This window comes from Lampetra planeri, chromosome 11, assembly GCF_965212315.1.
Source record: "Lampetra planeri chromosome 11, kcLamPlan1.2.h2, whole genome shotgun sequence".
NCBI classification, from domain to species: Eukaryota; Metazoa; Chordata; class Hyperoartia; order Petromyzontiformes; family Petromyzontidae; genus Lampetra; species Lampetra planeri.
In genome coordinates this window covers 9,205,183-9,222,016 of record NC_136117.1, presented here as the reverse complement: position 1 = coordinate 9,222,016, position 16,834 = coordinate 9,205,183, and the positions used below count along the sequence as shown (strand labels likewise).

At 42.9% G+C, this 16,834-nt stretch overlaps 1 protein-coding gene across 2 annotated transcripts in view; it reads right to left on the bottom strand.

Annotated features, from left to right (window-relative positions):
- LOC144721274 (FERM domain-containing protein 4A-like) overlaps positions 1-16,834 on the bottom strand; it is a 118,020-nt gene that overhangs the window by 28,011 nt on the left and 73,175 nt on the right. For both annotated transcript variants that reach the window (XM_078598770.1, XM_078598771.1), the window contains exons 9-12: positions 15,537-15,602; positions 15,197-15,254; positions 10,887-10,973; positions 2,789-2,865 (exon numbers count right to left, since the gene is read on the bottom strand). In XM_078598770.1, the coding sequence (XP_078454896.1) occupies positions 2,789-2,865; positions 10,887-10,973; positions 15,197-15,254; positions 15,537-15,602 (288 nt within the window). The remainder of the gene's footprint in view (positions 1-2,788; positions 2,866-10,886; positions 10,974-15,196; positions 15,255-15,536; positions 15,603-16,834) is intronic.

The window sequence follows — 16,834 nt, the reverse complement described above, 5'->3', positions numbered from 1 at the left end:
AGGGCTGATTGGTACTCTTTCCCTTCCACTGGACGTGGGAAAGGCGCCAATGAAAACAACGATTGATCATCTTCCATGAAAGTCACATAAGAGACTGTTTATCTAAATTAAATGTTTTTGGTGTTCGCTTAAAAAAAATCTCATATTTCCCATGACATACCACGCATCGAATTTCCATTCAAGATCCTATTGTGAGAACTTGTAGAAAGCTAACTCTGGAGGTATGTGGAAAACACAGTTATTTGTGTTGCATTTTTTTCAGATATAAAAGCTAGACAAATGCTGGCACACAATGGTCTATTCTTATGAAATAAACTGTATTGCGTAATGGGGGGGGGGGGGGGCTTGAGTTATTTTGGTGTTTATAAGCACGAGGTGGCCGATATGTACAAAGATCCCCCAGGTAGCCTTCAGCAGACTGCTGGGGGACAAGTGCTGTTAGCGAGCATTTATGAAAGCCGGCACGGCACACGAGGGGGTGGGTGGCCAGCACCACACCCAGCCGGTTTACACACCGCACCAGGTACTCATTTGAGGCCGAGTCGACCTAGGGGATGCCCATGACGGGTTCAGATAATCGTCACCGGTGTTGGCTGTGAGCGAGAACCCGAACTCGGGTTGCCGGGTTCGCAGCGCTGTGTGCTAACCATTGCGCCACCGCTCCCCACTTGAGATGTACATACAGTCGGTTCATACCCCACTTCACATGTGCATACAGTAAGTTCATACATACATACATAGACACGCACACACAAATACTACACCCAGCATTGGGCTGTTCCACCAATAATCGATGCTTATAGGAGATAAGTGCAACGTTCTTGCAACCTACAACACTAACATTCGGGGAACAGCATTACACTTAAATTTTGATTTAAAGCTTTCATGACTGCAGGGATTCATATTCTTGGTTCTTTCGGTAAAGTCATGTAGAAGGGAAATAATAAAACTATAAAACAATACAAATTATTTTCTTGCTGTGGATTTCACACATGATAATGATTGCTTGTGTTGCAGTCGAAACGTCGTGAGAATTGTAATTGTTTAATATTTTTATTCTTTTATTATTTCCCTTCTACGTGACTTTACCAAAAGAACCAAGCATTACACTTATGCCCTTCTGCAATAGTACTCCGTCCCCCCACTTTTGAGACAGAAAGCAGAACCCGTTCAGCATTAAGTGTTCATTGTATTCTCTGTCTACTCCAACTGGCCATTAGGAAGTGTAGGGAGACAAAAAACATACATCTGGTTTAAATAAAACACCGGAGGACCCATGCGAAGCCAATACGCTGGGCTGGTCCACTTCACGCAGATGTACCCTGGCACCGTAGTTTCCACCGAAATATTTCCGAAGCTTTTTATTTACTTTTGGATTCGGCTCTTTAAAACCGAGTTGCCAAAACAACTCAGCGGAAGACCTCAGGGCGACAAGATAAGCTCTTCCAGTGGTTCGGCCTACGTTTCACACCTTTTGTACAGTGTACCATTTAGAGCTACGTACGAAAAAAAGACAACGTCAATCCACTGCTAAAATTAAGGCCTCCCCCCCTCCCCATGCTGTGGCAATCATGGAGGTCGTTTGGTCATACTTCAACATGCTGGTCAGTGTGGGTTGGTGAAAGGAGGAGTGTTGTGGGGTGGGTGGGCAGGACTCATTCAAATTGAATTCGCTCTTGACATTAGCCATGGCCAGGAGTCAAACTCAGGATGTTGAGTCCAGAGTGCTGTGTGCTAACCAAAGGGTTCACCACTCAACCACCTATAAAGCTGCATATATCATAATACAGGAGAATAAACGTCTGCCAATCACAAACTTGCCATCGTCAATTGCCTCTGTTAGTCAAGCCTGTGCCAAACTACACGGGTTGAAAGCCTATAGCTTACAAAACGTGAGCGTTCAAACAGGGCACTGCGGGTAAATAATCAGTGCGACTCGGGTGTTCAAAAGTTGAGTAGCCACGCTCGGCAACTGAAGCAGGACGGCGACCTCAGCGCAGCGTTAGAGGAAGCCTCCCAAAGCAACTCCATCATTCTTTTGACAAATTACCAAAATATGCCTTAAACTGAAGTGCCATGAACAGTAGATGTGAAATACAATCACAACAGAAGTTGGACGTACACAGCGGCTAAATACGATGGCATCTCTAAGACGCTGCATCTCATTCGGAACCCGACATTGTAAACACAGAGAATTGAACTTTGTCCATGTTCTCTAAGAAAAGACATTCCAAGTAAACATTAGCCACCTTTTTTTTACTTACAATAAAGTATATTACACATATTCACAACAACATGCATACGGTAAGCAATGAAAACGACCTTGAGAAAAGCATAACAACGCACACAAACATTATTTTGGAAAGTGTCTTTTCATGCCAAATTTGAGCAATATTATTTGCTCGTTAAAAAAGTTAAAGGTGCAGCCCTGCAATTGCTTACTCACATCACTGCTGGTGGAAAGGCCTCCACTATAGATAGCTCTAGACAGCCACTTAGAGAAGGAAATTGGCCTACTCTTCCACGCTCGCCAGAGGTCTTGGACGAGGTGGGAGTTCCCACACTTTACCCCACCACACACACACGCACACACCCTGCCAATGGACTGTGGCGCACACATTGATCCCTGCTGGGTGTACGTAGCTAGGGACATTTTTGCTCACTCTACATTAACGACATAAATGTGTTAAATTGTTAAAACATATATACACACGAATGTGGCCGTGCTTTTATATTAACGTATTCATCTCATGTATAAATTTAATCAACGAATATAAATGTAATTTACCTTCGAGGGTCGTGGACTTCTATAGAAAACTTCTTTTCACGAAAATATAGATTCTCCAGCTGTCTCCATTGATAAATCTGCAACAACAAAAACAATCCACGGGGTAGTTGACATCAGCTTGACGTCCAATGTATACTTCCACCGACGTTGCTTGCATACCACCTTGAAAGAAAAGCGATCATGAAAAAATACTTGCAAATTGAAAGAAATGCTTCTTTAAAACACGTACGGCAACTGAACGACACACTCAGCAAGCGAGGTTTCTGTAAATCCGCGGCTTCGATAGGGGAGTCATCCTCACCGAGTAATGCTGACCACCGCTACCCACACCTGGCACTCTGTTTACAAACCGTCTGACAGACTCGAGACACTGCGAGCGACACCACCCCTGTTCATTCTCAGACAACAGTTCTGCTCCAATGAGTCGCTCATGCTGCTTGTTAAAACTCGAGCCGGCTATGTCATGAATGAGACAGCCACTCTACTGACACAACCACTCCACTGACAGGAGGAGGGGGGGGAGGCAGTGGGGGGTGGAAGGAGGAATTTGTGTTTTCAAGCACACCCACTCACGACAAAAAATGCTGCACTCAAAAGAAAAATCTTCATACCATCTGCCAGCACCCACTGTCCATTGCGAGTGCAAAGCCAAAGATACCCCACCCACACCCTATAGCCTTCACAGACTGTTGGGGCAAGTGCTGTTCCCGAGCACCTATGAAGGCCGATACGGCACACAAGGGGGTGGGTGGCCAGCACCACGCCCGGCCGCATTTGTCTCCCCAGTAGCGACGGTGACACATCGCACCATTTATTCATTTGAGCCTGAGCCCACCTAGGAGAGGCCCACGACCGATTCAGACAACCGTCGCTGGTGATGGCTGTGAGCGAAAATAATGGAACTCGGGTCGCCGGGCTTCGGAGAGCAACTCGCCAACCGTTGCACACGCGTTCAACACAATCGTTGGTGCACACGCGTTCAACACAATCGTTGGTGCACACGCGTTCAACACAATCGTGGGTGCACACGCGTTCCACATAATCGTTGGTGCACACGCGTTCCACATAATCGTTGGTGCACACACGTGCCACATAATCGTGGGTGCACACGCGTTCAACACAATCGTTGGTGCACACGCGTTCAACATAATCGTGGGTGCACACGCGTTCAACACAATCGTTGGTGCACACGCGTTCAACACAATCGTTGGTGCACATGCGTTCCACATAATCGTGGGTGCACACGCGTTCAACATAATCGTTGGTGCACACGCGTTCCACATAATCGTGGGTGCACACGCGTTCCACATAAGTGGGTGCACACGCGTTCCACACAATCGTTGGTGCACACGCGTTCAACACAATCGTTGGTGCACACGCGTTCAACACAATCGTGGGTGCACACGCGTGCCACACAATCGTGGGTGCACACGCGTTCAACACAATCGTGGGTGCACACGCGTTCAACACAATCGTTGGTGCACACGCGTTCCACACAATCGTGGGTGCACACGCGTTTCACACAACCGTTGGTGCACACGCGTTCAACACAATCGTTGGTGCACACGCGTTCCACATAATCGTTGGTGCACACGCGTTCAACACAATCGTGGGTGCACACACGTGCCACACAATCGTGGGTGCACACGCGTTCAACACAATCGTGGGTGCACACGCGTTCAACACAATCGTTGGTGCACACGCGTTTCACACAACCGTTGGTGCACACGCGTTCAACACAATCGTTGGTGCACACGCGTTCCACATAATCGTTGGTGCACACGCGTGCCACATAATCGTTGGTGCACACGCGTTCAACATAATTGTGGGTGCACACGCGTTCCACATAATCGTGGGTGCACACGCGTTCAACACAATCGTGGGTGCACACGCGTTCAACACAATCGTGGGTGCACACGCGTTCAACACAATCGTGGGTGCACACGCGTTTCACACAACCGTTGGTGCACACGCGTTCAACACAATCGTTGGTGCACACGCGTTCCACACAATCGTTGGTGCACACGCGTGCCACATAATCGTTGGTGCACACGCGTTCAACATAATTGTGGGTGCACACGCGTTCCACATAATCGTGGGTGCACACGCGTTCAACACAATCGTTGGTGCACACGCGTTCAACACAATCGTTGGTGCACACGCGTTCAACATAATCGTGGGTGCACACGCGTTCCACACAATCGTTGGTGCACACGCGTTCAACATAATCGTTGGTGCACACGCGTTCAACATAATCGTGGGTGCACACGCGTTCCACATAATAGTGGGTGCACACGCGTTCCACATAATCGTGGGTGCACTCGCGTTCCACATAATAGTGGGTGCACACGCGTTCCACATAATCGTGGGTGCACACGCGTTCCACATAATAGTGGGTGCACACGCGTTCCACATAATCGTGGGTGCACACGCGTTCCACATAATAGTGGGTGCACACGCGTTCCACATAATCGTGGGTGCACACGTGTTCCACATAATAGTGGGTGCACACGCGTTCCACATAATCGTGGGTGCACTCGCGTTCCACAATCGTGGGTGCACACGCGTTCCACATAATCGTGGGTGCACTCGCGTTCCACAATCGTGGGTGCACACGCGTTCCACATAATCGTGGGTGCACACGCGTTCCACACAGACGCACACGCGTGAGACGAGCGCGTGCACGCGCACGGTGTTCAAGCAAACTGCCTCCCAGTTGGACACCGCAGTTGGTGATGTCCCGCTGCAGCGCCAATAGCCTGCGCTGAATCACTCCAATTTTCACACACACACAGAGGCATGCCCTTTTTGTGTCACCCGGCTATTCACCAATGCGCTCACATCTGCTGTTGTTAGTGTGGATAAATGGGTCAAATAAGTGTGGCATACAAATGAGCACAGCGCAAAATCTCTATCAAGGGTATGGACTAGTGGTTTCATAAATCATGATAAATTGTTAAGATATAATTCTAGATTTGAAGTTTTCGTGACTGCAAGGATTCATACTCTTTGGTTTTTTCGGTAAAGTCATGTAGGTAAAAAAAAGAAAATGAAATAAAATAGAATTAAAACAACAAAAATTAAATTAAATCACGACGTTTTGGGCGCAACACAAGCATCCTTCTTCAGCTTTCATAACATATTCCATTGGCTTTAAATGACATTTGCCCCATTGTTATTTGTAAAGCGGATTAATCTACAGGTTTTCAAAACATGTTTTGTTTGTTCTTACTGGTGTCATGTAATTGATTTGCTGTATTTCGATTTAAAGCTTTCGTGACTGCAGGGATTCATCTTCTTGGTTCTTTCGGTAAAGTCACGTAGAAGGGAAGTAATAAAATAATAAAAATAAAACATAATAAAATCATTCTCACGACGTTTCGGCCACAATGCAAGCAACCGTCCTCAGGTGAAAACCAGGTCTGTCGAGGCGACAACGTCTGAATGAAGCGTCTGAATGACGCTTCATAATTTACAGTCTCTTTTACCGATTAAAATCGTCTGTATTTACATGGAATGTGTAAGGTGGAGTGTACATTCAAATCACTACTTCTTCACTACATCCTAAATGCATTGATTTTACAAAAAACGAAGCATGTGTTCATTAGTTTACTCCTGTTAAAAAGAGGACATATATTGTAGAAGGGACGTAACAAAAAAAAAACGATCTACACAAACGATTTTCCAAACAATTTTTAAAGCAGAGGGAAAGACCACTTATCCGTACAGAACAAATGGAATCCTGCCATGTGGTGGCCTTCACTATAGGAAAAAAGAGCCTCTCTAATGCTGCCCATTAGTGTAATAATTACACACCCGGAATGTCAATGTACTTTTAGGAGTGCCAGTCACCTTTGACGGTTTGCACATCCAATTTGTCATTAAATCTGCCTCGTGCACTGAACTTACTCCACCTTGTGAGCATTTCTAACGTTCAGCCGATGTAATACTCGTGTCTGTACTCTCAGATCTCCCAAGAACACGGAGCATTTCTCATCTCCGCCAATGTAGAAAACAGCTGATCGTGCAATATAAATTGTTGTCATTCCTTCAAAGGAACGTCCTCCACAGCAGCCTGAGGTGTGTCCTTCAAATAAACATCACCGTGACCTTTTTATTACCGAATGCTTAGACATCATTCTTTTGTCACAGAATTGCTGTTTCATAGCGTCGGAATTCGGACCGCGTCTTTCTCTGGATGAAATAATAATAAGCAGCGCAATTATTCCGCCGAGTGTTTGCGTTGATGTTTATATGCGCAAGAAATACACACGCATGTGTCTATGGTTTTACGTGGAATCAATTGCGAGCAACAATATAAGCCGATGTAAAACATCGCCGCTTGGTTTGTACACGACCGTCGGTGTTGGTAACGTAAGGTAGAGGGAATACTTAAAAAGTCAAAGAAGACGACTTTAAAATGGGAATTTCCATAAAGTTAAATCTACTGTTGTGCGATTTGGGTACTCACCACAGAAGTCACAAGCAATACAAAAAAACACATTTGCACTTCTCCCCGAGACTGCTGGAGCACCACATCAAGCAGCATCTCAGGAGTAATACTACATTCTGTCACTATTGCCTAAAACATGCATTTATTTTTAAGTTTTTTGCATTTAAAAAAATATTTCCTTCACTTGTATTGGCCCTACATCCTTGATTGGTGCGACCAATTTAAAATCCACAACGTACCTTTTGCTAAAATGTGTCCCTTATTTGTTGACTGGAGCCAACATCAAAAATGTGTTGGTATAATAGCAGCATTGATTTATGCATGGCATACCACGCAATTATAATTCTATGCCAAAGATAAATGCGGTGTCAAGATGAATGACCTCAGTGAGAATTGAAGGCATGTGCTTTAACGACTGACTGAGCAGAGATAATGAGAGGAGGACCAGACCAGCGCATTGTACTGAATGCGGCAGCTGTCTTTTCAGGTGCAAGAGGCCACACCGTCTGGTTTAAAAAAAAAATGTTTTAACATAACACGCAGTAAGATCCTCGACACGTATTTGAAGAAACGAAAGACTGCGATTACACAGACTAAAATATCTCGAGGTTACTGAAATGTTGACGAGACCATCTTCACAACTAAAACATTTATAATTCTAGATTTGAAGCTTTCGTAACTGCAAGGATTCATACTCTTAGTTCTTTCGGTAAAGTCACGTAGCTAAAAAATGAAATTAAAATTAATTAAAAAAAAACAATAAAATCACGACGTTTCGGAGGCAACACAAGTCTACGTCATCAGGTGGGACCGTCACAGCCAGATTTGCTGCATCAAGTGAGGCAAGGATTCAAGATGCAAGCCCTTAAATACAAGTTGGGGGGGGGAGGAGAGGGGGGGGGGCTTATCAGAATGTGGTAGCCAATGAATGATGACGGAAACTTGTGTTGCCTCCAAAACGTCGTGATTTTATTGTTTTATTCTTATTAATTTTAATTTCATTTTTTACCTACGTGACTTTACCGAAAGAACTAACAGTAAAAAAATTTATTTTTGTTTTTTTCGGTAAAGTCACGTATAAAGATAAAATAATAAATTAAATAATAGCATACGACGTTTCAATTGCAACACAAGCAATCCTCATCAGGTATAAATGAAATAGCAACAAAAAATCTAACCAGAAAACTATAGACAGACATATAAGCAGACAGATATCACCCCACAGAGACGATCCCCCTCTCTGTACCTGTGTTACTCTCTCTATGTATCTTGGTGATATCTGTCTGCTTATATGTCTGTCTATAGTTTTCTGGTTAGATTTTTTGTTGCTATTTCATTTATACCTGATGACGATTGCTTGTGTTGCAATCGAAACGTCGTATGCTATTATTTAATCTATTATTTTATCTTTATACGTGACTTTACCGAAAAAAACAAAGAATAATTCCTGCAGTCATGAAAGCTCCAAAATTAAGAGTAAAAAATGTATATATCACACAAATGGAATTCACCCTATGAGACAATCTCATGGGAATATGTGGCATTGGTGAATTCAGATGCATGACTCCCAGTTCCATTAAAATTTGTGGAGGTGCAGTTTAGTTTCATAAGCTTACACCTTTCAAAAAAATTTGCAATAAACATCACAAAATCTGACTGTACACGGGCAGCAGCATATCGACCTGAAGACCTATTTTACTCTAATAAACTTTGATGAAACTAAACTTTTAATTTTACAAGGTAAGACCGAATGAGCTATATAACTATTTTTCAGAAGCAACCTGGCCATAAATGATAGCTCAACGACGTAGCTTGTCATTTGGAAGTTTATAGCATACATACTCTACATGCATGTTTATAAACGTGGAGGAAAAAACTGGAGGACCTGGAGAAAAATCCACACGACCACATTGAGAACATGCAAATAATATACAGGCGTCAGGATTGGGATGAAAGCCACGACCTGCATACCAGGTGAGGTGGTAACATCTCGCCACCATGGTGCCCCTCTTTTATGTGCGGAGTTTTGTTCTCCACCATGAGACTTGTATAAAACATTGATGTGTAACCATAGCGAGACGTTTTCAATAATGCACTGTAATATACTATATTATAAACTGCAATGGAAACATCATAGGTTGAATGTCTTATAAAATGCAGTATAATGGGAATATGAAGTTTATTTATTATAAAGCACAGTAGCAATAAATACAGCTATAGACTTGAAAAACTGTAGCATAATTGTCAGCAACAAATTGGAGAAAAATGTACGTAATCCTTTGTTATTTGGCATCGGATTTCATTAAAACCTATCTAAGGTACATTCCACTGTAGCAATTTATTGATGTAATACTTTTGTCATAATGGCTTTGCTGCAGAGACCATTAAAACAATCCTAGCCCTAGGAATCCAGTAATTACAGCTCAAGGTCAAATCCCCATGACCTGTAATTCCAGCTGACTTGCTGATGAACTGACAAAGAGAGACGTCTAAGATATGGTGCTGTGAGTGGCACATTGCAGATGCCAAATCAGGATATTGTACATTTTCAGCAACGTCATGATGCTCAAAAGCAATACCTTTATACGAATCATATTTCATTATTTAACGTCTCGGCAAATAATGGAACGTATAAATAATGGCAGTTCTTTCTGTTGAAAAGTCAAACTCACAAACACAATCAGAAAAATGGAGCTCAGATTCGTTTGATTATTAAAACCAGGACACAAATAAATGGGCGATGGTATTGAGAAGCATTCCCGACTGCTTTCATGTAGCATGTAAGGAATAATATGTACAGTAGGTGTACTACAACGTACGAGTCACGGCTGTCTGTAGCAACAAATAATTCAATTTAACGTCTGTATAAAATAAAGGTGCAGCCCTGCAAGTGCTTGCTCATGCCACTGCTAGTGGAAAGGTCTCCAATAGAGGAAGCTCTACAATGGTCCTTTAGAGCAGGCGTCCCCAACCCCTGGGTCGCGGACCGGTACCGGTCAGTGGCCTGTTAGGAACTGGGTCGCACAGCAGCAGGAGGTGAGTGGTGAGTCCACGCGTGGCCCACCCATTATTTTACCACTATCGTCCGCGCCTCTTTCCCGCACTGCGCACTTGTCTCAGTCACAGTGTTGGTAAGCCCACAAGCTCTAACCCCTAGTAGCCAAAATGAGTACAAAAACAATCGTCGCTGGAGAGCTTCTTTGAAAAGGGGGGAAAGACCCAATGATGACCCCCCCCCCACCCCACCGGTCCGTGAAAAAATTGTCTTCCACGAAACTGGTCCCTGGTGCCAAGAAGGTTGGGGACTGCTGCTCTAAGTATACTTTGGCCTACTCTTCCACACTAGCCAGACGTCTTGAAAGAGGTTGGAGTACCCACGCTTTACCCCCCACACCTGGTTGATTAACTCCTGAGTGGACAGGGGCTGCGGATTTTCAGAAACTCATCTGCCACGCTAGGTGTGCTAACCATTGCACCACTGCAGCATCCCGTGCGTAGACACATGTAGACATTTTTAGAACAAGTCTAAATCTCCTGAAACATTTCTCTCATCTCCGTATCCCTCTTCGTCAGTTTTCTTTGGACTTTTAAAGAGAAACAAAATGTGCTTTCACCGTGTCTTTGGGAAATCATAAAAGGACACACCTGCCTGGGCTTTAGCTTGTCCTGGAAGTCGTATTGCGAAATTCCTTTGTTGCTCAGTCCAAGCCACCAGGGCAGCCCTTTTTTATCCTGCCAGACAAGACAATTATAACAATGTTAACACATACACAGCTCGGTTAATGATACATATTTTACTGACCATTGCTTTGAAAGATATTGGAGTCGAAATAATCATCTGGTGGGGTTAAATATGCAAATAAGAAATCAGCTGCAGGTTACATGCAGGCTGCTTCTACACAATGTACGTAATAAATCAATAACTAATCTTTACTACACTAATATTACAATAATTAATATTAACTACACCCCTGTACAAAGTGTCATGAAGGAAGATGGCATAATTGACTGATTTTCTTCATCTAATCAGTGGATAGTGTGGATTTATTTGCAGCGCTTTGTCAATCCAAATCTGGATTAATGCCTTGACCCATGCAGTGTCAGTCCTGCAGGTTTTTGACAATAACTTTACCACGCAAGTCAATGTGGGTTTGTGAAATCGGTGGCCCGGGACTTGTTTAGATATACCTGGCCACTGAAGTCAGCCGCGTCTGACAATCAGTTCATAATGCATCACGTTAACCACTCTGCCACCGAAAGGATTATGACGTGAAAATTTTACGTCTGGTGACAGATAATTTAAAAAAAACTGAGATACAATTTTACAAACAGACACAGGATAAGGTATCTCATAACGTGCGCTTTTATTTACAAAAATATATTAAAATCCCACGACACATTTTTTATTACGTGGAAGCAAAAGGCTTAACATTGATTGTAAATTTCCGTGCCGCGCATTTTTTTTCAGATCAAACCACAGCTGTAAAAACACCCACACCTGCTGGGGGTTCCCACAACAAAGACAACAAACAGCGTGGACACCATGTGTCCCCCACACTGTGCCAGTAAATCAGGGGAGGTAGGTGGGAGGCGTGGTGGTGGTGGTGCGTTTGGCCAGACATAACTGTGGCTGCAGTCTTAGGAAGATCACCCACTCTCGCTCCCCTTATGCGCAAACTAGTCCGGGAATTTTTTTTATCCCCCGGGTGTTTTTTAATGACTTTGCAACGTCGTTATAAATCTTGCAGATTGTTACCTTTCTTGCAAGAATATGTGGTGTGGCATCTGGCCATTCAGTGAATGGGAGGAATGCAAAGTACTAAGACTAGTTTTAAAGAGAGTATAGTATATTAATATAACCTCGATTTAAAGCTTTCTTGACTGCAGGGATTCATATTCTTGGTTCTTTCGGTAAAGTCACGTAGAAGGGAAATAATAAAATGATAAAAATAAAACAATTAAATTCTCACGACGTTTCGTTGCAATCGTTGCAATCGAAACGTCGTGAGAATGTTATGGTTTTATTTTTATTGTTTCATTATTTCCCTTCTACGTGACTTTACCGAAAGAACCAATAATATTAATATAACTGCTACACTCAAAATATCACTTGCTTCGACGTTATCTATTCCCTATAATGGCCATCTGCCAGTAGACACAAGACCACCACTGCGTATCTGAAGGCAATCAGCAGTGGTCTAACAGCATATATGGAACAAATTAATGAATGGGAATAATAAAAATAATTCTGAAGGCATAGGTAAATATTAATAAACCAAAATAACTGGTTATATATCATTAAAAACTGTGCAATATCCGAAGAGGAGGATTTAACTAAATGTGAAATCCTCGCCTATTATATGTCAATATATAGTGCAATACATAACCTGTTGCAAGTGGACATAGTGAAGTGCGAAAGAGAAACTGTGTTGGAATTGGTCGGGGGATAGGCTGTGTCGCGGCGAGCAGGCAAGTTTGAGAGAGAGAGAGATGCACGGGTCGCCGAAAGGGACGTGAGGATAACAGAGCGAGAGGAGATGGGGCAGATAGCGAACAAGCGGAGACAAGTGGCGGGGAGACACACGGTGAGCGAGAACGGTTTTGGGACACGGCTCGTATCAGCCACGTGGGTTGTGTGGGTCAAACTAACTGACCAGGCAGCACAAAAAAAACGTTATGACCTCGAGCTAATTTTGAGCAGGCCCTACCAGTCTGCCCAAAAGAGGATAAACTGCCAAAAGAGAAAAGGAATGGGAGTGTCTGGCAGGTCCTCTCCGTTTGCACCATGTCTGACTGGTGTCTAATGGTTGCCATTACTCACAGCTGTTGCTTCGCCACAGCCATGCCCAACACACTTTAGTAACAGCCATCCATTAACTTGGTATTCAACAGTTTCGGTAACTTCTAATGTGGTCAGGCCACCTGTTTAGGGACAGGAGCAGTGGGCCGGCATTATTTGTTGGAAAGTCTGAGAGAGACTGTCTTCACCACTAATCCGCCCCACTTATTTTTGTGTCAAATACAAGGCTTGCCTTTGTCTTGTGTAATGTTCAGGCTCTTGTAAAATGTTTAAAACACTACCAAAGATAAACAAAAGTAAACGTTTTCATTTCAGCGCAATAAAAGTTTGGATTGTGCTTTATGCCAACAAAAATAAGAGATCATTTTAGCAACGCATATTAAATTCGAATAATGTGCTCAAATTAAACTGAAAGGATTTTTATGATGGAAAGGATCATTTAACTTTCCTACATTACAATAATGCTGTAGCTATCTAAGCCTGGTGAAAGACCCTTTTCTACCATTTTACCAAGGCTGATTAAATGTTATTGGGTAAGGAACAGGACGCACCCTGGGGAGGATGAAGCGATTAAATCAGCTTGTGTGAAGATGCCAGATGGATTCTTGCATCGCAGGATCGTGTGGGGTGGTGGAGTTTGGGGAAGCCTTCATCCAACAGTGGATTGACCATGGCTCAAGATGGTGATGAGAATGAGTAAAATTTGACATCATCCTCATTTGAATGCAGGACGATCATGTCAATGGGTTATGCTCTCAACCATTGTCTTCTAAATCCTTTCGAGACAAAGCCACAGCAGCCATAGCTTCTTCTTCTTGGTTCTTTCGATTTAAAGCTTTCGTGACTGCAGGGATTCATCTTCCTGGTTCTTTCGGTAAAGTCACGTAGAAGGGAAATAATAAAATAATAACAAATAAAACATTATAAAATACAATTCTCACGACGTTTCGGCCACAACGCAAGCAGCCGTCCTCAGGTGAAGAACAGGTCTGTCGGAAAGACAGCGTCTACCAAATAATTGGGTCCTCGTGGACATTATGCACTCGAGTGTTGCTCTGGCCCTGGTCTCATCACAATGGGCAGCTTGTGCTGCCGAGGCCTCCCGAGAGAGCTGGGACCTATGCCATGATGAATAAAGAATCATAGGATGAAAAAGAATGAGAATGCAGAACTAATGTGCGTATAATATGTAATGTCATTATGTAATATGCTGCGCTACTTGACATGTTGGGCCCTTGGGCCCGTGCTGAGTTAAATGGTGTTGATGATGTATGTCAAGCCGCTGCTGGATGGATGAGGGCTTCCCCGAGCCATGTCAGTCATGAGGGTTGTTTGCGAAAGACGTTTGACACGCGTACAAGAGAGAACATTATTATCAGATGAAGTAAATAGTATTACGAGCTCAGCCTGATTTCGGATTCAACCCGATTCAAACAGGTGTGATATGCAGCTAGGCATGACTTCACCCCACAAACAGCTCTTTCAAAACAACAATGGGCATAGCAATGGTAACTCGTTCTTCCTATGGTGCAGTGCTACATTCAAATTTGATTCTCTTATTTTTAATTTAAAATCTATTTACACGTATATTTTTGTTTACTTTCAACGGTTACATATGATGCTTTGGAAATTAAAACTTTTCACTTCTTAATATTCTTTAAACAAACAAAAAACTGTTTTTTCAGTGCACCCAGAGTGTAAGGGTCTGATTCTCCAATTATAAAGTCAGTCCATCTCCCTGCATTGTGTATCACTGCTCTAAAGAAGGCCTATTGCCTGAAATGTCAGCCTATTACAGAACTCTTGTTACCCATGTCCCGACTACATTTCTACGTGAGTTGTAGGCTCACTGAACACTCCTGTCACAATCTGCAATTATAAGCATTTTATTTTCCTGCATATATGTACATTCGCGGATAACCCCACTAATAACACAATCTGCATTTCCCCTCCAACGTTATAAGGCAGCGTGATTGATAATGAATGTGGTGATATTCTATGAGGACTAATTGTTACCAGTGTTTGCCCATGCAATACTACTTTGCCATCAACTTCACGGTCCGGCACTTATCAGTGTTGTGACTATGCTGGATATGGGTGAGATTTGTAGAATGTATGTCTGTGTTCAATGCTGCTAAAATGCACAAAACATTACCTTCACTGGGTAATAGTGAACCCCATAGCTAGGTAGAGTTTCCACCACACTCATGTAACTGCAAGAGAGAATAAAACATTGCGGCAATGGCATTACCAGAACGTACGCATTGACTGGCCTGTGGGACAATCACTTTAAAAGGACAATAATAGCCCCAGTAGGCAGGCGATCCAGCAATGTCCGCTCACCACCACCTGGGTCCCCAGAAGATGTAATGACGTAACATTGACTCCTGCTAATGTTATTGCGAGCGATTTTTCAGTGCTCTTGAAATATTATGGTTTATAGTCTTGCAGGGCCAATATCACAGGGGCATTACAGATTCAAGTAAAGTCCTTACTTGACAATAGCCTGCCCTCGTGTTTGTCCCTTGAGCTTCTTGTAGTGCTCGATAATCCGCTCCTCGCTGTGAAATATGAAAAGAAAAAAACATTAATATATTATATAACCTGCAATACGGCTCAATATAACTGTCTTCAATCAGCGGTGGTGCACGGGCAGAGCAAACTAACCAAGCAAAAGTGTGGGGCCCCAGAAAGATGCAAAATTTCACCACGCTAGGGTTGGTGAAGGCGGACGCATGAGAGTGGTAACGCATATCACGCACCACTGATGTTAGCCATAGCGGGGAGTTTAACTCAGGTCGTCGGGTTTATGAAATCATGAAAAAACATGAATGCGTCAAAAATCACCACAAATTCAAATCCATCATGAACATAACAAGACAATTAACCATAGAATATATTTTATCTCTCTGCTCTGCATTGATTTTCGCTCATCTTTCTATGTCTTTTGTATATCTCTTCTGTCATTGCACTAGCATGGCAAGTTTCTGCTTAAAGCCCTTCAATGAGCTAACCCCACCACTGTATTCAACGCTTAAATGTTAGCCTCAGGAATAAACCGCAGGTGAGCGATTTGAACAATTATATTCTCCAATTTATTTTTCATGTAACATTAATATTAATTGTTCTTGTATATTGTTATTTAAACTACACGTAGTGTTTTCCATTTAAACTCTATTTTTCCCAGAGAACAAGGCAATGACATACTATGAAAAATACATTCAGCATCCCACGAACTTCCTATAATGTCTTTATATTTAAATTGGTTATATTTATGAGAATAGAGACTGATGTATAGAACTCAAATTTTCTATAGGTAGAGCAGAGAAAGTAATACATTTAATACCACTTCTTGTAACACTGGTATCAAGATATTGGAAGGCTAAACCCAACTATAAAAAACAGCCTCACTTTGCCTGCCATTCAATGACACAAAACACACATTGTTTGCAAAAAAAGTCAATGCCTTGATTTTTGGCGCTGTTTGTACACACTTAGGTTATTTAACCCGAGGTAAAGCAACACATTCCTGACACATTTCTCACTTAGGCAATCCTATACATCGACTGTCAATATGTACACTCGGGGGCGGGTCAGTAAAGGTTTGCTCAATATCCACCAGCAAAGCAAGCACCCTTTATCCAGCAGTGATAACAGCCCGCCCACTCTTCTGTCAGAGTGGAGGGAAGCCGAGAAATACAATTTGATCATTTAAATCTGGAGATTCAACTCTTCACCTGCAACAATGTTCTGCTACTAATTCTAGATTTGAAGCTTTCGTGACTGCAAGGAT